This window comes from Labeo rohita, chromosome 17 (genome assembly GCF_022985175.1).
Source record: "Labeo rohita strain BAU-BD-2019 chromosome 17, IGBB_LRoh.1.0, whole genome shotgun sequence".
Classification (NCBI taxonomy): Eukaryota; Metazoa; Chordata; class Actinopteri; order Cypriniformes; family Cyprinidae; genus Labeo; species Labeo rohita.
In genome coordinates this window covers 18,033,843-18,056,806 of record NC_066885.1, presented here as the reverse complement: position 1 = coordinate 18,056,806, position 22,964 = coordinate 18,033,843, and the positions used below count along the sequence as shown (strand labels likewise).

At 36.4% G+C, this 22,964-nt stretch overlaps 1 protein-coding gene across 5 annotated transcripts in view; it reads right to left on the bottom strand.

Moving 5' to 3' along the window:
- Positions 1-18,279: 18,279 nt before the first annotated feature.
- Positions 18,280-22,964, bottom strand: part of qkia (QKI, KH domain containing, RNA binding a) — a 73,633-nt gene continuing 68,948 nt past the window's right edge. For 4 of the 5 annotated variants that reach the window (XM_051134200.1, XM_051134203.1, XM_051134202.1 and 1 more), the window contains exons 7-8: positions 22,621-22,695; positions 18,280-21,682 (exon numbers count right to left, since the gene is read on the bottom strand). In XM_051134200.1, the coding sequence (XP_050990157.1) occupies positions 21,666-21,682; positions 22,621-22,695 (92 nt within the window). In that variant the 3' untranslated portion in view covers positions 18,280-21,665. Of the gene's footprint in view, positions 21,683-22,615; positions 22,696-22,964 lie in introns of those variants that run through there. The other variant, XM_051134204.1, reaches the window with a different exon arrangement.

The window sequence follows — 22,964 nt, the reverse complement described above, 5'->3', positions numbered from 1 at the left end:
ATCACCTAATACAAATGCGCATGACATCACCGTTTTCACAAATTTGCATTTTTGTAGTTTAAATGAAGATAATAACATTATCTTATTCAAACACTTTTCAAACCCATTTCAAAAGTTTGCGTTTTAAGGCCCAAACAATGGCACTGTATAAATAAACAGTCAAAAGTTTTCAGTTTTTAGTTGAAAATGCTGTAAATGCCCCTAGAGATGTGGCATACTGAGACATCAGTATTTAGCTGGAGTGAAATGATTAGTCCAACAGTCATTTCACAAAATGATACGAGTCATTAGCGCATTTGCATTTGAAGACAATAAAAACAGCAAAGGTTTGAACAACTACAACACAACAACCCCTCTAGGGAAAATTAACAGCATCTTTGTTTCCATAATGACAAACTCTTCTGACTTCTTCACACATTACAGTTTTTGAGCAATTATGTCTTTCACTTTTTATCACTTCTGTCAGCTGCTTTGTCATAGAGGGCTCAGCATTACAGTGTATGTTTCACTAACGCAACATATGTTGCGGCATAAAGCAGTCAAGCTCCGTGTGAAGATGGAGGACTGAAGCGAATTTAAAAAAAGAGAGAGGAATCTCATTTTCTAGCAGTGTGTGCTTTCGAGTTGCATTTCAATGGTGTGTGGTGAGTTTTCATGGAAACGTGTGCTCGCGTGGCATGAAATAACATGGCATTTCAGCTCGACTGACGAATTTTATTAAGAGTCTTTATATCTGGAGCCTTAAGCTGCCCTGATCAGCATAATCCCTGTCCAAACAACAGATAATGAATCTGCCTCCGAAACAGCAGGCAGCTGCAGGAAAACCCACTGCTGATCTGCAGAAGATGAGCACAAATTATTGGATTTAAACCAGCAGGAGAATTTCTAATGGGTTTGTAGTAAGACTCCCAATGTTCATCAAAAGTGTCCTCTAGTTCGGGACAGACCGAGAGAAGCTTTTCATTCCGCTGACACACAAAGATTAGATGCGCTAATGCGAGTCATTTGCATGAATAGGCCAAACACAACCAAAAACCAACTTGAAATAGCATTGCGGTTTATGAGTGGCAGAGAAAAGACTCGTCGTCATTAAAATGTCTCTCCAGGATTAGAAAACAATAGGGTGATACAACAAAATGCTAATTGTACCACTAAATTTGTCCAAGGACACATTTGATAGATGTCTCGTAACAATTTAATGTCTCTTATGATCCCGCTACATGAAATATGGTTATTTTCTCTCCTCAAATGCACAATCTGTCCTCTGTTATGCAGGAAAGCGTTGCCTGGTCTTTCTGGCTGACACACACAGCTCAATTCAAATCACTGCAGTCTGCTTTGGCCCAAACTGATCCAGTCAAACATGACACGGGCCATTGCAGCAACAGAGTAGAATGAATGAGGACAGCAGTTCATCTCTCTCTGCTGCCATGCTCTGGTGGATCGCTTTTGAGTTGGGAAATGAATGCTTTGTTGATGTAAAGAGAGAGAGACTATCTTTCAGTCTCTAGAGCATCTGTGTGAGGTCAGTTAAAGTCTTTTTTAAAGACGAATGTTTTCAGAATTAAGTTTTGATTGGACGTTCATTAACAACCGCATTTTGTAATCAAACTTACTTCCTTCAGTTTTCTAAATGTACAAACGTATTTGCTAGAAAACTTAACTGTATGAACGGAGCCGTACTAGACGTGTTGTTCGTGTCTCATGAATGTTTCGTGTTTTCATGTGTGGTTTCGGTTACTCACAGAGACGGAGATTTGAATCCAATGGTTTTAAATCCAGTCATCGGTGATTTTTACAAATCGCGAGAATAAATGGTTTTGCCGTCGATTATTCAATTAATTTTTGTCTTTCTTTTTTTATATTGTTATAGAAAACAAAAACAAAATTGCTTTTAGTTGTTCCACGGTGAAAATATTATTTTTAAATGCTGGTAAATGGTTAAAATGTTCTTTTGTTTCTGAACATCTTTCTTGAAACGCTGAGCAGGCTAAAGCCAGTGGCAACCCATCAGGTTTATTTTAAATGTCATTCCCTTCAAAAGGAAAATGTCAAATACTACAGTGCGGTAAAAACACGTTTAAGTGTTCAATTTAAGACGACACTACCATTCTGGAGTTCACCCACGTGTCTGTACTATCCACCTTATTTTTAAAGTGAGAATGGTTGCTTACGTTTTTAGTTTGAATGTGCAAGATGTCTGGTGTCAGCCGCTTTATTGTAGCTGTACAAAAATGGTTAGTCACGGTCAGTTATGCTGCTTGTTATTGAAAAGATGTATTTCTTATCATATGTTTTATTTATCATAATCATAAACACACTGTGCCACAAATAGCCTAGTTTTACTAAACTTACTAAACTAACATTTCTAGTTATTTAAATACACACTTGAATCAGGGCAGATGCCACATTGAATTTTACCCAGATGAAATGAGGGATAGACTAACAAGATTTTAAGGCAGCGTTTGTGGACAAAGGCACCTAACAAAACTGATTTTGGACATGCTTCTGAGGCAGCGTAATGGTTTAATGCTCTGCAACAAAATAGAGCGAGCTTTGGTGATAACTAAACGAATATTTCATTACTATCCCTGATAGCACACGTACATCTCAGAGATGTCTATCTGACGTCTGCATTTACATCTGCAAGAGTGTTTGCTCATCTGCAATACGTCTATTCTATGTTTCCTATCAGATGCCAAATAGACGTGTATTAGATGTCTTTGAGATGTTTATGATTTAGAATGTATGTAAAATTGACATCTTACAGAGGTCTGTCAGATGTTTGTACACAGCAGATGCTTTCCAGATCAAGAGATCTTTAACAGTCATATCGCAGACATACGTGTGCTATCTGGGTAGAGTCTTTGCTCATCTGCAACACGTCTATAGGACGTTTCCTATCAGATGTCAAATAGACGTCTATTGGATGTCTTTAAGATATTTATGATGATTTAGTATGTATGTAAAACTGACATCTTACTGACATCTGTCAGATGTTAGATGCTTTCCAGATCAAGTGATCTTTAACAGACATCTTGCAGATGTACGTGCGCTATCTGGGTATAATACTGATTTCTCGCTAACAATAACATCAATAGTGCAAAACCATGGACAGAAACATAAGTTCACATGAAGTCACCACCAAACACAACTTTCAGATATCATTTTGTCATTGTGAGATATCAAAGGCAACAAAGGATACATATGCTGCCTTCAAAAAATTGATCAGATGACGGCATCTCAGCAGACAGGAAGTGAAGCTGACATTAGATGCGGATGTGCCGTGACACCTTCCTACCTTGAAATGTGTCCTCCGAAAGCAGCATTTTTCAGTTTTCCAATGCAGCCACAGTCTTTACAATAGTATGTGCTCTGTAAAGGTCCATCTTTTGGAAAATTGTGTCGTCAGCTGAACAGTCGGTATATTATTAAACAGCAGTACAATCAGCTGAACACACTGTACATTTAACCCTCACAGCCTTGTTTGCATTGCTGTCAAAAATTAAATGTGGCACTTCCTTTACTAAGGTATATAGTGGCTAAAGAATCACAAATTCCACATATGCACTATTATAAGAACACAAAGTTTAATATAAAATAACTTAAGTGCTCTTTGTGTGCTTTCATGAGGGGAAAAGTTCACCTGTCCAGTACTGACTGCACTGACCGCACCAAATTCTGTAACAGGAAGGAGATGATGTGGTGTGTCTAGCAAACATCAGTCAGTATTATTCTTGCAATTTTGTTAAATTAAATGCATTAGGAGCTGAGTGTGTGCGCGTGCTTAATGATGTAGCTGACCATAGCACGGTGAGCTCACAGCTTGTCTTCTGACCATCAAATCTAGAGTCTACTCCATTACTGGCATGCTGCGCTCCTGTCTCAGTGCCTCATTTAGCTGATTGATACGAGGATGCAGGCGAGGGCCATTCCGCGCACAATAAAATGACCATGACCATTTTATCTCTGTATTTTGGCGCTAAAGTGAAGCTGTGAATGTGGAGGGCTGCAGAGTGACAGCTGCAACAGAAAGACAAACAGAGTCAGTCTGAGTCCTCAGGCTAAAATGACTCAATGCACCCGTTGCTTTTATACTGTTTCATAGAGCCATTAAAACCAGCAGGTCTACTGGAGCAGGACTCAAAGGGAGAGGAAAGATGGAAAGAGACAAAGACAGGAAGAAAAGAAAAGTGGGCCGGCAGGAAGAATAGGGGAAGAAAGGGAGAAAGAGAGATAGAAAAAGCTGCCGCGTCTGACAAGAACCGACATGTACAAGCCCCTCTGTGACTTCGGTGCTTGACTGGAATAACCCTTACCTTCAGCACACTGGCATGATAGGACTCTTACTCTCTCTCTCTCCCTCTACACACACACACATACACACCGTGCCTCGGGCCGGACTGGGTCAGATTCTCAGATAGATTGTCTCTCCTGTAAATTCTGACTCAGTTTGTTGGAGGTAGACGGGGATTTCGCTGTGCGTTTTAAAAGGTCAAGTGGAAAACAAAACAAAGGCAGTAGTATTCATGGATGCTGCGCTGAAGTTATGTAATAACGCAGCCAAATGAAGTCGCAGAACAACAATTCCTGAACCCAAACAAAATGATGACATCAGATGTGTGTTTTGGTGTGTTTGCATTATGACAGAATTTCACGGTAAGGCCTGTTCACTAGGACGATAACTATAACAATAATTATATTATTGTCCACACCAGTGGTTGATAATGTTCTGTTATAAGCAGTGTTGGGCATGTTACTTTTAAAAAGTAATTTGCTATAGTTACTAGTTACTTTTCACAAATAGTAACTGAATTAGTAACTGAATTACATCATTATACCAGGGAAAGTAACTTGTGTTACTTTAAAAAAAAAAAAAAAAATCAAATATGTCAAACAACTTGGATGCCCCCAATATTAAATATGTTAAATAAATGAAATTTAAATGAAATGAATGACATTTTTAGTTTACTCACCAGACTAATATTAAATATCTGATATAGCTTAATCAGCTTAATGGCACAGTTTTTAAAATATCTGACACTTGCATCAGTCAGTCAAGCCATATAATATGACATTAGGATAATTTAGCATTAAACTTCAGTAGGCTAATTAATACCCATGTATGAATGCATATTTGTCATGTTGACTGAACTTAAGCCTTATGATGGTGCTGAAGATATTGTTTGTAATTTAGTGTTTCTATAAAAAAGGGGGAAAAAACTAAAACTAATACTGATAAGATAACAAAACTACCACGAATTCTACTACTAATAACAATATAAAATGCTGGCTGGGTTCATGAATATTAATCACGTTGTCTGCATTCGCTCGAATTGATTTGCTGAAATCAAAACAGGGGCGATAATAGGTGAGCGCCAGCCAATGAGATTGCCGTTTGCACATTAGTTCCGCCTACTACCGGAGAAATCGGCAGTTCTTAAAAGCTGAAGTATTCAAAAGGAACTCCGTTATTTTGAAAGGAAAATACAGAATATCGTTTACTTGTAGCGCGTTAATTCTGCATGGTATATAAGACTCTCTCACGCTGTATTGTATCATGTTTTGCATGTGTGTGTGACAAAGCGATGTCTACTCATGTGCCTTCACACCTGTGTGTACGGTTCGTCAAATACAGGTACGCTACGCATCCATTGAGATGAACTAAAAGATAAAATTATGATAATATTATTAAAAAATATATAGTAACGCCACATTTTATTGTCAGGAATAGTAACGGCGTTGTAACGGGGGAAACAGTCATTTGTTTGATTACTTGTTACTGAAAAAAATAACGCCGTTAGTAACGCCATTTATTTATATGCTGTTATTCCCATCACTGGTTATAAGCATGCACTACATTTGTTTTCTGCTTCCGTAAAGGACCACTGGCGTGCTTTGAAACACCAGCCTTATTCCATATGTTGATATAAATTCAATTAAAACAGAAAGATAGGACGGGACGTAGCAAACAGCCCTGCCCCTTTTCTAAATAATCAATAGTGTTTTGTTTATATCACAGCTTGGGCCAGAAATCACACTTCATTCGCCCAAACGTAAAGTATACACTGTCTGAATCGTTCCCTATCCCCTATATAGAGCACTACCTGCTATTCACCTTACAGAAAAAACAAATTCGGTGAACAAGTGATCAATTTCAGTCGCAGCTTCAGTGTCTATTGTAGTGTAGGGGGCGGGACGCTTCAGATTCTAGAGAGCATCTGATTGGACAGAAAGGTTGATGAGAAGCTGAAGTGCAGGGTGATGTTATCAAAATTGTTGATCCATATAGGCGGAAGTTAGATACTGTAAGTTTTGAATGATTATATCTTCTAAATGTGAATTTTGTCATTGCTTTGAAATATACTAGCTTATAGATAACCTTAAGGGGAGACACTGCAGGCAAAAACATTTTTTTTTTTTTCATGCACCTGTCAAGTTTGAGATGTTGGGCTTTTTGGTTTTTAATAAAGTGTTTTTTCTACTGGAAAGAAAACTTCCAAAAAACACTTAAGTGTTTCTTTTATAGCACTTTATCTATTTGTGTCAATAGATTTCAATTGCAATACATATTTTTAAAGGCCGTTTTCTCAAAATGGCCCATAAATCTCCACTTCAGTAGCACTTACACTCACCAAACTTTACATTTCTATTCCTGTCTATATCCTGGAGGTTTTTACAGAGGTATCTGTTCATATATAATTTGCCTGATTATATACAACTTTTTATTCCCCCCAAAATTGTATAAATATATTGTTTTCTGTCTAAGTATTTTCTGAATTATGGAGTGACAAAAATTAGATACCCACAATTCCCTCTGTAAAAACTTTTGATTCTAATATGTAAAAAAAATAAATAAATGGACAAGAATTTTGAAACTGACTTCATCCAGTGTTTAGATTTTTGTACTAGAAATGTATGCAAATTAGTGCATCTTTCATTAAATAATGCCTTATTTGCATATTTAAACCTAACATTTTAGAAAACTTGTAATACAAAATTTATCAGAGCAATTATCAATGTAATCAATCAACTGGGAAAATAAGGCGGTAACTATTAGTTAATTTTTAAATATTAAATATTCATACTAATTTTGATTTCATGGGGAATTTGTCACACTAGACTTTTAGCATGGCAAATTTCTACAGAAACTGCAATGCTCATAATAACTTGCACTTTTTGCATAATTCAACATATAATACATCCAAAATGTAAACATAAACAATCGAATCTACTTCGCTGCAATGCTACAGACCCGAAGATTTAAAGATGGCAAAAAAATTCTAAAAATAATTGAAAAAAATATATAGTTTTTTGTATTGTTATTGTTGTGGACTTCTTTATTCTCATAGAATTAGAACAAATATTAAAACTTAATAGTTATCATTGTAATTATCACTCAACAAACACAAACTAAAATAAAATACAATGACGTTTTTCATGACGTTAGTCGTAAAAATTACGTTCTATGACCTTTATACGGCACATGCCATTGTAAAGACTGTATTCATCCCTCACTCCCTTGTTTTTGTCTTTGTGAAATTCAATATAGCACCCAACAAAAATGAAATTTACTCATCACAAACTCTCTTAAAAGTCACTGATGCTCCGATTCCTTGTGGAGTAGACTGTCATTAGGATTTCACAATGTCCTCTACAATCAATTTAAATTGTGATGTCACAAAAATCAAATCAAGTGGGGAAAAATCCTTTATCTGTGTAATTATTTCCTAATCACGCTGCCTCACTATCGCAGTGCTTTTTATCATGAGGAGGATGTGAGGCATAAATTTGATGATTAACTGGACGGCTTTCGTGCTGTTTGCTTTGTGTAGGTCACGGCTCACCTGTGGAGAGTAGCATGTAATCTGGACCGAAGCGCTACAGTGATTCTGGCTGAGAAATAGATGTGCCTGTCACATCGAATTAAATTTTCGAAGAGCTGGTCTGGGCCATGATGAAAAGAGAGGCTTTTCTACCGCAGAAAACAGAAAGAGAGCGAGGGAGGGAGGAGTATTGAAAAACAACGAGGGAAAGAGACAAGGTATGAAGGACAAACGCAAAGCAATATCAACAGGCTAAACACCAGCCTCACAGGTGTGAACCAGCCTGCCTTATAAATGCTATTAGTAGTCTTTTATCTGACTCGACAGCACACTAAATGCAGGGACGGTCCCTCTGGAGTAATTGGGCGGATGAGTGTCTTTGCTCAAGGGCACAGTGGTGATAGTGGATCTGTGTAACTCTCCAGTTCATAGGTCAGTGTCAACTTGGTTTAAAACCATGAGCTTGTGGTTTTCAAGGCTTTTTCGAAAGCATTACACACTCTTAAAAATAAAGGTTCCAAAAGGGGATCTCAGAGTGTTACAGTATGAACCATTTTCACACTCTGTTGTGTTTTTTTAAAAACGGAATTCAACAAATATCTAAAATGTAAATGCGTAAGAACAAAGCGCAAGTATTGTTAGAGCTGAGTTCACCTAACTTGAGCTTTGGAAATTAGTGAAATTAGCATGAGCTTTATTTCCTGTGTCCTGAAAGAATGGAATTCAGTGGAACGATAATAATCTGATAATCTGAAAACGATTTAAAACCTTTCTCCGCTATAAAGAATCTTTTGTGGAACGGAAACGTTCTGTGAATGGTAACGTTTTTTCATGGAGCCATCGATGCCAAGAACATTTATGTTTAAGAGTGAGTCAACATGCGATACCAAACTGCTACTACAATGTATTTGTAAGCAAGAAAGAAAGAAAACTGAAAATAATTGCAAATTTTGTAGGGGAAACTTTGTATGGTTTTGTAAAATGCTGTCTGTAAAGGGGTCATCGGGTGCAAAATGAACTTTTACATGTTGTTTGAACATAAATGTGTGTTGGCAGTGTGTGTACATAACCACCCTAATAAAAAATCCACCCAGTGTTTTTTTTTTTTTTTAAATCCCTATAAATCATAACCCCTTTTTCAAATCAAGCCATTCTCTGATTCTTGGCTGTGATGTCACACAGACCAAGGCTGCTCCCATGATTGACGTCTTACCTTAACACTGCCCTGAGTGAGCTGTAAACAGTCCGCCATTGTTTTGACACCCAGCAGGAGTAGACAAGAATGTTGCCTAAGCGATTGAGGTATTCTGTTGTTGGATGTAATAATGAACACAGTAGTCGTCATTTACTCCTGACTTCTGAGCCTTCGAAGAGGCAAAGTATTACTTTTGTTTTATGAAGAGAATGCACCTCCAGATCTACCTAAATGTGTCTATGTTCACGCGAATCATTCGTGATCAAGCTTTATCTATAGAAGATGTGAGTATAAGGGTGTTTTATGTCTGCTATCTCTGCAAATCGACTTTCCTAATAATGTGCTAGTTAGCAAGTTTTGTAGCTAAATGCGGCTAAAGTTTACAACATCAGAGACCTCGTCACCCCATGGAAGAGAGGGGATGGCAGGAGCAGAGTTCATTAGCATTTAAAGAGACATGCACCTTAACAGCTTGCTGTGAACAGAGCTGATTTTGACAAGGTAAAAGGAGTGATGTTTTACACTATCACTGAGAAATTTTAACCAAAGTATGTTATAGACTTTTCATTAGGACCCTAAAGAATCATATCAACTTGTGGAAAATGGGCATCCGATGACCCCTTTAAATCAGCGTGTACTCGTGTACGTCAAAATCAACAGAGCATAAGCGACAATGGCAGAGTTGCGAGCAAATGGCTCTGTGAACTGGTTCGCTTTAATGAGTCAGAAGATGTTCATTGGTTAGCGCTTTGACTCCCGCAGTTAGTGAGCCATTTGCAACTTCTGCACTGAATCATAAATCATTTTGCGCTTATGTCCGATTCCAGACCAACCGGGAACCATTGCCTTGATGTAGTCTATATGGGCCATTCTACAGAATTGGTCCAAAGTCAGAGTTGTAAAGGTCGGGAGAAAAAATGTCTTTTTTTCCAAAAAAAAAAAAAGTATGTATCCAAATTGTATAATATCCACGGTACACATTTCTAGTAATTGTGCAGTTAATTCTCATATAGTATTTTTTTTTTTTAATTTTCTTTGTAAAAAGCAAAACGTTGTTCATACTGATTTCAAAGTTAAGGATTCATTAGTTTGAATATACACTGAACCAAAAACTCAATCATAACATCTTAGTTGATAATTCAGTATAATTTATTTTTGACAGAACATCCCATGTTTCAGTCGTGACTGCACATTTTTGGTAGTGACAGTAATGCTGTGGTAGCGACCACATCATATTACAAAATTTTAACTTGCATACTAAAACACTACTAAATCATACTAAAATACTAAAAACTGTACAAAAATAGTTTGTTTCCCCCAAATATGAGGATTTATGTGTTCCCTTTTGTCACTACCGAAACAATGATGATGTTTTGGTCGTGACTGTTTTGGTCAATGATGTCACTACCGAAACTCCACCAAATGTGACATTTAAACAATAGTTTGTGACTTTTTTTTTTTTTTAGGGGTTAGGGTTCAGGACAGCCACCTCCCAAATGAAAGTACCCACTAAATGATGATTTTATCTATATTAAGCTTACTAATATTTTAAATATTATTGTGGGTTTCAAAAGATAATAGAAGGATCTTGCATATTAAACATCTAAGATTTGAATATTTAAATGCCGTTTAAATGTGTTTTTTGGTTGTGGAACAGCGGTTTGCACCAATTCTGTAGAAAGGCCCATAAACTTTAATGTGTCACAATAATGTGACAACGTGTTACACTGACATATTAACAGGAAGAAATATTCTTACAAAACAATGTGTGATATTTATGTGGCACAAATGCAAACAGGAGAGTAAATTTATTCTGAAACCAACTATAATTTAACTTTTATTTTTATCTCTTTATTTTTATTCCAAAGACAAATGCTATTGTTTGTACAGAAGCTGTATTTTTTTTCATTCTTAAACCCTCCCCAACCAATCCAGAACAAACTGCCTATTATAAATAATAATAATAATAATAATAATGATCGCTGTAATGATAATAGAAATTAAAATAGAGCAAAGATGAATGATGCAATAGTTAAATTATGATAAAAAAGGAAAGTAATGCTAGTTTAACTTTAAAAGGACCACCAGATTTTTCTGATAAAAAAGCAACTTAAAAGTTAACAGTTGTTGTTATTTTACTGATTATTCAAATACTATTTGAAAACAGCTGTTTTGAAGATATTTATCTTTCTCATTCAAGTATACGTATATAGAAAATAGCTGCCTAGCATCTTGCACCACAAGTGGCACATTTTTAAGATGCCATGTCACTTCATGTAGCTTTTTTGTTAAACAGCAGAGCATGTCCTGTATGAATGGTCCCTTGGAACATCCATAAGACCTTGACTGCCCTCTGGGAACACTTTTCTCTCTCCCGTGCTCTCTGTGCAGAAGAATCTTTGACAAGTGAGATTAATCTAAGACAGAGGAGCATAGAGTTTAATGTTTACACCCACCAAACAGATTAATTAGAGGAATAGAGGAAGCACACAGTCAGGGACAAAATGCTCATTTATCATGAAGCGAAATGATGGAGAGCGGGCGAGATGGAGAAAGAGAGGCGCAGATGTTAATGCACTGTCCGTCTGCTCAACAGAGAGAAAGTCGACGTAGTGTTAATTGTAGCGACTCATATTACGGGCTTCTCATCCTCTGAAAATTAACACCATTCGGACACAGAAGAAAAACATCTATTTCTGGCCGTTTGTAATTCACTTCTTCCTGTGTGAGAAAATTTGGCTTTGTACTTTGAAACGTCCCACAACAGTCAGTTCTTCTGTCAATCATTTAGCTGTACAAAACAGCTTGTTTTGCTCGTTTTGATATTGCTAATTGGTGTGTCTTAATATACTATTTTAATGTATTTTCTTAATTATGAACACACTGGTTTGTAGTGCATTTTCTGCACGCTGTTATTCTTCTCGTTATTTCCCTGTAACAACGAATGAACTGGACGTCTAGCCCATAGGCTTGCTTCCGCATTGAAAAATAAGGTGGATTTGAGCAGCAATATGGAAAAAAAATCAATATTGTTTGATTAATATTACTAGTTCTGTGTGTACAAAGGCTGAGAGATAATATAAAAGCCTCTGATGAATCAAATTAATAACTTCCATGTGTAAATTTCGTTATTTAACCCCAGTATTGGTTATTAAAGCAGCACGAAGTAGAAACAGGACATGGAGTAAATGAATTAATCAAAAAAGAAAGAAAAAAAAAAACAATAATGAACATTAAACACCTGTATGTTCCTTTTTTCATACACTGGAAGTCAATGGCCACCAAAACTGTTTAGTTACCAACATTCTTCAAAATATTTTCTTGTGTTCCACAAAAAACTAAAATCAAAAACAAAAGTCATACAGAACTGACATGAGTAAATAATGGCAGAATTTTCATTTCTGAGTGAACTATGACTTTAAATTTGGCCCATTATCTACAGAGAAATATTCAGAATCAGAAATATCAGATTTGAATAAGCTGTTGTCATTGTTATTATTATTCTTTTCTTTTTTCCCCAAAAATTTCTATTTAGCTTTAATATATATTCAGTATATTTCAGTTTCAGTAATTATAGTATTTCAACTTATTTCAGTTAGTTACTAAGGCAACATTTCAAAAAAAAAAAAAAAAAAATTAATTTGTTATTTAATATTTATATTTCATTTCAAATATTCAGAATCAGAAATATCAGGTCAGTGTTGGTTGGATATTTTAGCATCATTTATACTTTATTATAGAATTAATAAATATTTTGAATGAGCTTTTCTATTTATTTTTAGCTTGTAATTCTCAATTTACTGTGCTTTTGTCATTGTTAGTTTTTTTCCCCCCAAAATTTATATTTCTATATATTCAGTAAAATTCCAGTTTCAGTAATTATAGTCCTTCAACTTATTTTATTTCAGTTAGTTACTAACGCAGCATTTTTAACATTTTTCTACATTTTTCTACATTTTTTTTTAATTTACTTTTAAATTTGTCATTTAATATTTATACTTCATTTCAAATATACAAAATCAGAAATATCCGGTCAGTGTTATTTTAGCATTATTTATGCACTTTAATAATGTTAATTAATATTTTACATGAGCTTTTCTATTAATTATTAGCTTTTAATACTCATTTAACTGTGCTTTTGTCAATATATATATATATAAAATTTAAGTTACAATAATAATTAGTACTTCAACTTAAGGGAACATTTCTGAAATGTTTTTTACATTTAAATTTGTCAGTTAATATTTATATTTTATTTTAGATTTAATTAAATTTATTCATTTTTAATTGGTTATTTTAATTGTAATTAACAATAACAACACTGTCCAAAAAAAAAAAAAAAAAAAAAAAAAAAGGTTCAAACAGACTGACCCCAATTTGGAATAAACAAGGTTGTGTACTCTGTGTAATTATTTTTGATATGTTGACAATAAGTGATTCTGACAGACTTTGCATTAATGAGAATGCAAATAACAGCAATAGCAATAGTATGTTTTTTCTCTCAATGGACAGGATTTGGAACGGTAGAGAGTTCTTACACACCAGCTGGTCATTGAGACCTGAAGCACAAGACACTATTCATCAAGCTCCACGAGATGCCAAAAACACATAGAACAGAGCATCTCTCTCTCCTTCACACAGAGAAATCCACACACACACCACACACAGCTGTGTCCTGATGAATGCTCCTGATTTATTCTGCAGGAACTGGGATCATTTGTTACTTGCGACACTCCTCCTCTCTTCCCCTCTCTTTCTCGCTTTGATAAAGCTGCCAGCTGCTCCAGTTACAAACACTCTTTTGATCTCTCGACTTCGGCTGGCCAAAACTGACTTCCGCCTTTATACAAAACTCAAGAAACTCTTGGTAAGAGAAGCAAGAGACACTAAGGGTACCGGAGCCGAGTCTAGCCATGAAGCGATGGATTGAGAGACGTACTATACTTTGAGTAAGAAACATGGTTTGACTTATTGATCCATAGACTTTTTTTGAGCGTTCATGTGCCATTAGAACGGATCGGTGGTAATGCTGTTACTGCTATTCAGTTCTCTAGGGAGATGTATTACACGAGCTAGATAAAACCAAAAGGTGCAACAGTGTCATGTGGACAAAAACGCCTGACATTTTATCAGTATACCCACGTGTATATATAATAGATCATCTTTAGATTGCATTTCAGAGTCTCATTGGTCTCACTGAATGCGTCAAGTTCATAAATAACACCATTCATCAGTTTCTGGCCTACAGGTCAGACTTCAGAGTCTGCTTCATTTTACACCAGTAAACACAGACTTAATTCTCCATCTAAGTCAAACCTGTGACATTTAGACTTGCTGCCATTTCTTTAATTGAATGTAACTTACCTGAACGCAAGGCCACAAATTCAAACTGCAGAGTTTGATCTGATGTCCTCAGTGAAAAATGGTCTAAGAAACAATAGCTGCGTCTCATTTGGAAGGCTGCATCCTCCGGAGGTCGCATTTGAAGGCTGCACACATCATCTTGGAGGTCTCATGTAAGAAAAGTAACCGTTAAATTGCAACGGAAAATGAAATTATTTCACACCTCACAAGGAATAGCGGTCAATTTTATTATGGTTACTTTTCTTAAATAAGACACCTTTAATGACGTGTCCAGCCTTCAAATGTGACCTCCGGAGGATGCAGCCTTACAAATGAGACGCAGCTAATCTCATCTTACAGCAATCAAACAGCAGCATAGTGAAAACTTTACTGCAAACATTACAAAGCTCCCTTTAAATAATTTATTTTTGCCATGAATAACAGGTCGTCTTCACACAACTTTTTTCATCTACAGTTTAACTTTACAGTGTTTTATACTCAACATAAAAACAGACTGATAATTTCAAATATTCATCTATCAATCTATCCATCTATCTAATCTTTTTTTTATCAAGCCGTCTTTTGTGAATGTGTGAGACTTACCTTCATTAGCTGGTATCCGCCTTTTTTCCTGAACGAGATAGTCTCCTTCGCTTCGCAACGTAAAGATGATTTCCATTTCCGGTTTGTGTTTCCATTTCGAAGTCTGCGGTTTTCCCTGGGCTACTTTAACAGTTACTTTAACACTGTTGCTGCGGGATGTTTTTGATGTCCGTGGGTTGAAGCGACCCCAATAATGTCACATTTAACCACTGAAATACGAATTTACCAGAGAAACCCGACAAAAAAACGTGTATTTTATCCCCGGAATTTGATTTTTAATGGGGGACCCCCCTCGAAAGGCAACTAGGCGGGTGGTTTTGTTGTGAAAACTTGGCAACCCTGGGTGTTTCTAGTCGAATTAAGGCAGTTTAACCCTGCGTACACTTTAATATTTAAAAAAATTCAATTCAGTTAATTCAATCGATCTTTTTACCTCAATTTAACATGGGTTTCTATGGAGATCAGAACACGAGAGTACCCAAAACAGAATCCGTCATGGTGGCGCATCGGTTTCTCAGGAAAAAGGCGGACAGGGAACGAAACCAACAACAACGTGTAGTAAACGGTACAACTGTTTGCACTACAAACCAGTGTGTTCATAATTAAGATAAAAGATTAAAATAATATGGTAAAACACACCAATTTGCAGTATCAAGCCGCAAAACCAGCTGTTTTGGCCACGTTCACACAGCAGCAGACTGCAGTTGTCTGTCCTCTATTTGAGTGCTTAACACGGTTATGTTAACACACAGTACGGTTATTTACACTGTAAAAAATAAAAAAGACAATTTGTTGAGTCAGCTTAAAATAATTTGTTACCCTGCTGCCTTAGAATTTCAAGTTCAGTCAACTAAAATATGTTTAGTCAACTTGAAATGTTAAGTTGTACTAAGTAACAACTTAGATATTTGTGTTTGCTAAACTTAAAAGATGGGTAAGTAACCCAGCTGCCTTAAAATTTTAAGTTGATTCAACTCAAATATCTAAGTTGTCACTTAGTATAATTTAACATTTCAAGTTGAATAAACTTTTTTTTTTGAGTTGACTGAACTTAAAATTTTAAGGCAGCCAGGTTACAAATTAGTTTAAGTTGACTCAACAAATTGTTTTTTACAGTGTACGTGTGTGACAACCGCATTCTATAACCGAATTCAGGACTCACAAACGCATTTTCGGAACACGCGCTGTGTAAATGGAACATTACTACACAACTAGTTGTCTGTTACATCATACAGTTGAGAGAGTGCGTCTACCATGTGTTCCCTGCTTTCATGTGGTTTCGGTAACTTACAGTGACGAAGAAATGAGCTGCGTGTCATCTTAAAGTTTTATATCCAGTCTCCACCGGGGCCGTTCCCGCCAGTTTTGCGTTCTGACGCGGGTCCGCTCTTCACCCAAATATAAAAGCTGCTGTCGGTTAATGAAGGTTTGATCAATGAACTCGCGGCTCTATTGGGGTCTTGTAGTGTCAGAAAAGTTATACAACTTTCAGTTTTATGGACATCACCATCTTTGATATTACTTTGGTCACTGCTGCTGTGGTTACTGGTAAGGAATAAGGGGTTGACTTTCATTGCACGTTCTTACAGAAGTCTTCGAAACGCTACTGTTAGATGCTGCGTGAACGGGACATTTCGAGACACACCTGTAAGTAGGCTAAATGCGGTTGTCAATCCTCAAAACTGACAGTGTGAACATAGCCTTAGCACAGCTAAAAATAGCTGAAAGCTAATGACACCGGAAGCCTCGCACATAAAGTTTACCAATGGCCGGTGGGTAATGTTATGTTTATAATTAAAATATATGAATGATTAATAATTATATATAATAATAAAATCCCTTTAGGACTTTTGGAAATAAAAGAAGTGCCGTTTTGGAAAACCGAACGCTTCGGAAAGCTTGAAATCTTTGCAGAATCTTCAGCAAGGTCCATTTAAAAGCTAAAGAAAACTTTTGCTCTTAAGCTTTTTATTCATTAGGTTTTACTGCTCAGTTCATTAAAAAAAATGTGCTGAAGCTCTCCACACAGAAACTCCTAGACCAAATGCGTTTATAAACCACAAACAATCAATGAATTCTTAAAATAATGTTTTAATGATTTAGATGCTGGTGATTGTGACTTGTGAGGAAACATTCCCTGAGGACATTTTGGCTTGTGAAACCTTCCCTTTATTAATATAATATTAAGGCTTTGTTCATCGCTCTTCAAAATGAAGATGAATACAACTTCAGTCAATCAACATTTAATGCATGTTTTTTCATTCTGAAGCTCCACTCAGTGGGATAAAGATGGTCTAGAAAAACACTTTTTATTTGTGCAGTTGCAATGCATTTCAAATTAGTGAAAATTTTAGGAAAAAGTCACATTAAAACACATTGTGCTTGGGTTGTTTACAAAACATTTCTCCACAGAAAAGAATGAATAAATAAAAACAAATTTCACTTATCCTAAATATCTCATATAGTGAGGACACTGCCTTTAGTCTCCATAGCAACAACACCCAAGCAGTTCCTACAAGGGCAGACTAGTTTGTTAGTACTTTCATCCGCTTAAATGCTCTGAAAGCAAACAGCCAGCAGCCCTTCCACCTCATCTCACCGCCGCCTCTGCAGGTCAAACGACCTTCAAAAACTCCATATGACCCGTTACAGACGAAGTCTGATGGCTGAATGAAGGAGCAGACGCACTAGAGAATTTTGGGCAGGATACATATTAGTTTACACCGATGAGTCACGCTAAAAACAAAATGCCTTTGGTGATGGCAGTAAATGCGTTGATTCCTGAGGCTCACCAGGTTATTACTAGACTTTAAAAGCCTATTCAAAGAAAAAAAATAATAAAAAATCCAAATTGGACTAAATATTTCCAGTTGTAGGGTTTCGTAACAGGAAAAAGTTATGTGCTTTACCTCTACAGAGATCTAACTCCCAATTGCATCCAGTTCTAGAGAAAGCAGCAGTTTTTTCCAAACAAAACAAAAAGGAAACACCAGTAGCACCATTAAACTGCGTGAACAGTGAGGCAGACAAGGCATGGCAGCACGCGTTGGGAAGATTTCTACAGCGACAAAGATGAAAGTGCAGGAGCGGAGTGAAGGACGGACTGCCTCGTGCACATTTACCTGTTAGATTGCGTGGAAGTGTGTGTGTGTACTGTAAATGTGTATGGACCTCTGTAAAATGCATTTGAGTGTGTGTTTGTGTGAGAAACTGTGAGGGTGTTCACACACCAGATTTAATCGTGTTAGTCCGTGAACCAGACCAAGGTAGTAATTCATTAAACTGGTTAAAAAAGAACACAACACAAAATAATATCAGCAAAGTTAGTAAAATTCTTACTAAGAATGTTTATTAAAATAAATGCCAAGGAGGTTAATAAGAAAAAAAATAACAGCATACACCATAAAAACTAAATGCAAGCATGTAAAAATACCTATGACAAGAGGAACTAATAAGTTGCTAATGAGTTAAACAAGCTAAAGAATCAGCAAGAAAACAAAATAACTGTAGGAAAAGGCAACGCTCCCAATGAGAGACAGATCTGAGTAAAGAATGGGCCGAGAGGGAGGGCGGAGGAGAAGACATGGAGAAAAACAAAAAACAAAAAAAGTGTAGTGGGTCTCATCACAAAAGGAGATCAGAAAAAAATGACTTGTACATAGAAAATGAAGTTAGAAAAATACATTAGAAACCTGTAACAATGGCTGTAATTTACATTATTACACATGTAGTAGGCAGGTGGAAGAGAAAAGAATTTCTCCATACACCTGATAGACTAAACCCAACTCCAAAACATTAACAGCACGTAGTAACATGGCAGAGGGGATTCGATAATACTGTCCATTTCTCTGTAGTCGTCTCTTTGCTCCTCTCTAATATTGCATTTCATTATTTCAATATGGTTAAAAACATGTATTTAACACTGAGAAGAGAAAAAACAAACACATTGACCTTTGTGTAACAAAAGTAAGAACAAGACTACATTAGAGACTGCCAGGGTTACAGAACACAAAGTTGAAAGCAATCTTACTGAATGTGATGAACACCTCCGGTTGTTTCAACGACTGAAAACTGCTCGGGGGCGGATCTGATCTGATCTTTAGCATGTGATTTGATACTGTGGCTCTTATGTGATATAGCAGATGACCTTCCTCTAAGTAATACTATTTTCCCTCTCCATGCATTATTTGCTCTTCTCAGATCTGTGCACTGTAAGTGAGCTCTTCCCTACAACCAAAACAAAACGCATAAACACTTCCTTGGCATAAAGTACGCTTTGGCGAATATGAGTGGAAAAAATTCCAGTTTGCAAATCTTGAAACAAATGGAGGTTTCAGGTCAAGTCCAATTCTTCTAAAAACACCTGGCAGACTTCCACATGATGATTGGCAGTTGTTCATGACAAAAAAATAATCACAGTAACCAAATACATAGACAGCATTGCCGATTTTGTCCTCGTAATATAGAACAATACAGGAAAATTGAAAGAAAAACACTTTGTTCAAAAGGGGATTTTAAAGGAGAAAAAAAAACATTTTGGGAAGACGAATCATGGCACATAGTTAGCTGGTCAAATGACTGCTATTCCTTTGCATAGAATAGATTCAGTGGCACAACACTGCAACAGCCTCGTGGTTTAACTCTTGGGGTGCTTCCTCTTCACAAACCCTTCCTTCTTTCCTTCCTCGCTCTGCGCTATCATAGTCGGTGCTGGATATTATTGAACAGAATGTAACACTCGGAAAAAGAAACGACCGTCAGTAAGGCACTTTTTTTTCTCTCTAACTTAACTCTTCTGTTACGTCACACGCGTTTATCCGACGTTCCAAGGTTTAACTATGCCGGTCTGTTTTTTTTCCCCCTCTGGCCAATAGTATCCAAAGTCACGCAACATTTCGTTACCACCTTTGCTGTACTATTCTACAAACGTTTTTTATATTTTTTTTGTATTATGTTTCTTATTTTGTAACTGCAAGTTAAGTATAAAAAGCTAAAATTGGCAAAAATATATATTTCTTCTCCAGCACCCTGTAAAAGTATCTAATTTTGATCTTTTTGTTTAATATGCAATGAGATATCTACATTTGTATACATTTTTTTATATATATCATGTATGTATAAAGCAATTCGAACAGGCAGACATGGCTTTCACATCCTATGTTTTTTTGAGAGGGTGTATAGACATGAGAGTGGGCTCAGTAGCTAAGGGTGTGCAGGACACATTGTGGATGGGCTATTTGATACGAAATTTAAATAACTCACAGTCGCTTCCCACTCGCTTAATTTTTGACAGGGGGAGAGAACTCGAAAAAAAAAAAGAAAAAAAATTAGGTAAACCAAAAAAAGACGTGTACATACAGCAGTGAGGTTAAACCCTCCCCCGTTCTACCTCATTCATCTTCCTTAGTGTTCATTGCTTTTGGAAATTAGCGTCTTGTGGGACAATTAATCACCATTTCATTCATGTTACGATTTGCCGTTATAACACAGATACAGGCATGACATCAAACCTTCTCAAACTCTACACTAAAATGACAGAACCCTTGGCGGTTAGATACATACTCATATATATATATGAAATTCATTAAATGGAAACCCTTTGGCTAAATGCGCACACGTAATACTTTTTTTTTTTGTTTGTTTTTTTGTCTTTTATCTCACAGCTCATTCAAAGAAAGATTTGTAGAAAGTTCAGGCACTGTATGTGGGGAGGGGTTGAGAGTTTTTGGGATGGCATAGTTCAGTAAACTGATTCCGGTTCATATCCCAGCTGTCCAACCCTGAATATCCTAGATTTGAAAACTCCAAAAACACTTCACCCCAAACAACTCTTGCCCTGCCTGACTCTGCCTACCGCCCCCTACTGAGCTGGCACAGATGCTGCAACGAGCAGCGCGTGTTTAAACCTGCAAGTATTGCCAAACGCTAATAAGGTACATGGAAACATAAGAAACAAAATAGGGAGAAGTAACAGAACGAAGAAATCAAAACAAGCTTTTTGCAGTCTGTCATTGTAGCCATGCTCTAAGTCAGCTGGACAGGCACACCCAGAATGTGTCAGCACAGTAAAACTCATCAACTGAAAAACACAGGATTACATCAGAGAAAGACAGGAAATACACAAGTTGGTGTGAGTGCAGATTTCTTTCCTTCTTTTTCTTTTGTTGATTAGTCATGGTGACAGTTTAAATGGGTGGGGTGGCGTATAGACATAATCTGGATGCTGATGCCCCGTTTAGCGTTATGACTGATGAAAACTAGGGTCACCAAGTTGGTTTTCTTTTCTTTTTTTCTTTTTTAAATCGGAGCATAAATGCATTTAAGGGCTGAATTAGCAGAAGACGCTTCTTTATTGCTTTTAAACTTCAGTGCAGATTTCGGGTAACGCAACATCGCTGTTAACATCCACCCAGTCATTTGAGATTTAAAAGAAAAAGAAAGAAATATAATTATAATTAAAAAAACAAAAAAACAACATAAAATAATAGAGTATCATCGTTGTTATCGCTACACAACGTGTGTTGGTATGGAGGGTTGTTGTGTTTTATGTTGGTTTATGTTAGGATCACTGCTCGGACAGGTGCCTCTCTCTCTGCGTCCACCAGGCTAGCAAAAGGCAATTACCAGTTAATCTGATCAGCAGGCAGGCTTGGGCGGCTCATCATTGGGTGAAGAGTTCAGAGTTCAGAGGTCATTTGTTAGTTGCCGGTGGCGGCTAGGTGGTTAGGAACAAAAACGAAAACAACAAAAAGGAAAAAAAAAAAGGTAGAAAAGATATTAGTTAGCAAGAAGAGACCGGAATGACATCATTTTAACAGCAAAATGAATGCAATCTTTGTTTAACCCCCTAATTCCATGGCCAAGAGACAAACACAGGCTAAACCTGGTTATGATCATGACACGCTAATGCATGATCAATTCAATCAGAACGTTATTACATGTAATTAAAAGCGCTAAATGCCCCGTGTTCCCACAAACAAAAGCAGAGAGGTATCACATAGACAAATGAGAAAACACATACAAACAAAACTAGTAACATTTTAGTGTCTTGAGTCGAAATGCGTGTTACGAACAGTGTAATTAGTTGTGAGGGGGAATCAGAGAGCTAGTGCTACGTTACGCAAATAAACAGATAAGGGTCGCGAAATATCGCTTTGGATTTCTCTTTATTTTTCAGTGAACGTATACACAGTTCAAAAACACATCTGCTAGAAAAATAGTACCTTCAGTAAAAACGAAAATATAATTGGGTGTACATATTTACATTTAAAAAGACAAACATATCCTCTAAGCTTAACCTGAGATGTTAAGAAAAAAATATATATATTGGAGGTAATAAACGCTTAGCCAGTTGCTTTGCTGGCAATTGAAGCTTATTCCAGTCTGTTTTTTCATAAAACAAATCAAAAACAAAAACAAGAAATACAGTCTATTTTTTGGATCTAGATGTAGTTAAATGCACCGATATATAAAGCTATAAAACAAATGTCATTTGATTCAATTACAGTCATAAATTTCCGCAAACCTGAGGCATTATGTAAACACATTTCCACAGTAAAGATACGCAGTGTATAAACACATATGATCCCCCGTTCAGAGATAAGAGAAACACAAAGAATTTTAAAAAAGGTAGAAGTATCTTATCTAACTAACCTCTGTCTGTGGTCACTATCCTTTGGTAAGGATGGACCCGTGAATCATGTCTCCGCACTTTAGTAGCCATTGCACCTAGATTACAACAGGTCCATAAGGTTAGACATGGTTCAGCCCAGAAAAAAATAAAAAAATAAAAAAATAAAAAAAATATACATGTAAAGCCTGTGAATCACAGCTAGACACACAGTGCTGCAGAAGAATTCCAGAAAGCAGAGAACACATCTGATTTGGATTTTTTATTTAGAAATGAATCTCAATTTGAACCGGCTAGCTGTGAAACAGGCTTTACATGAAATCTCATCTATATTTAAATTTATGCATATCATGTTTCTACATATAAT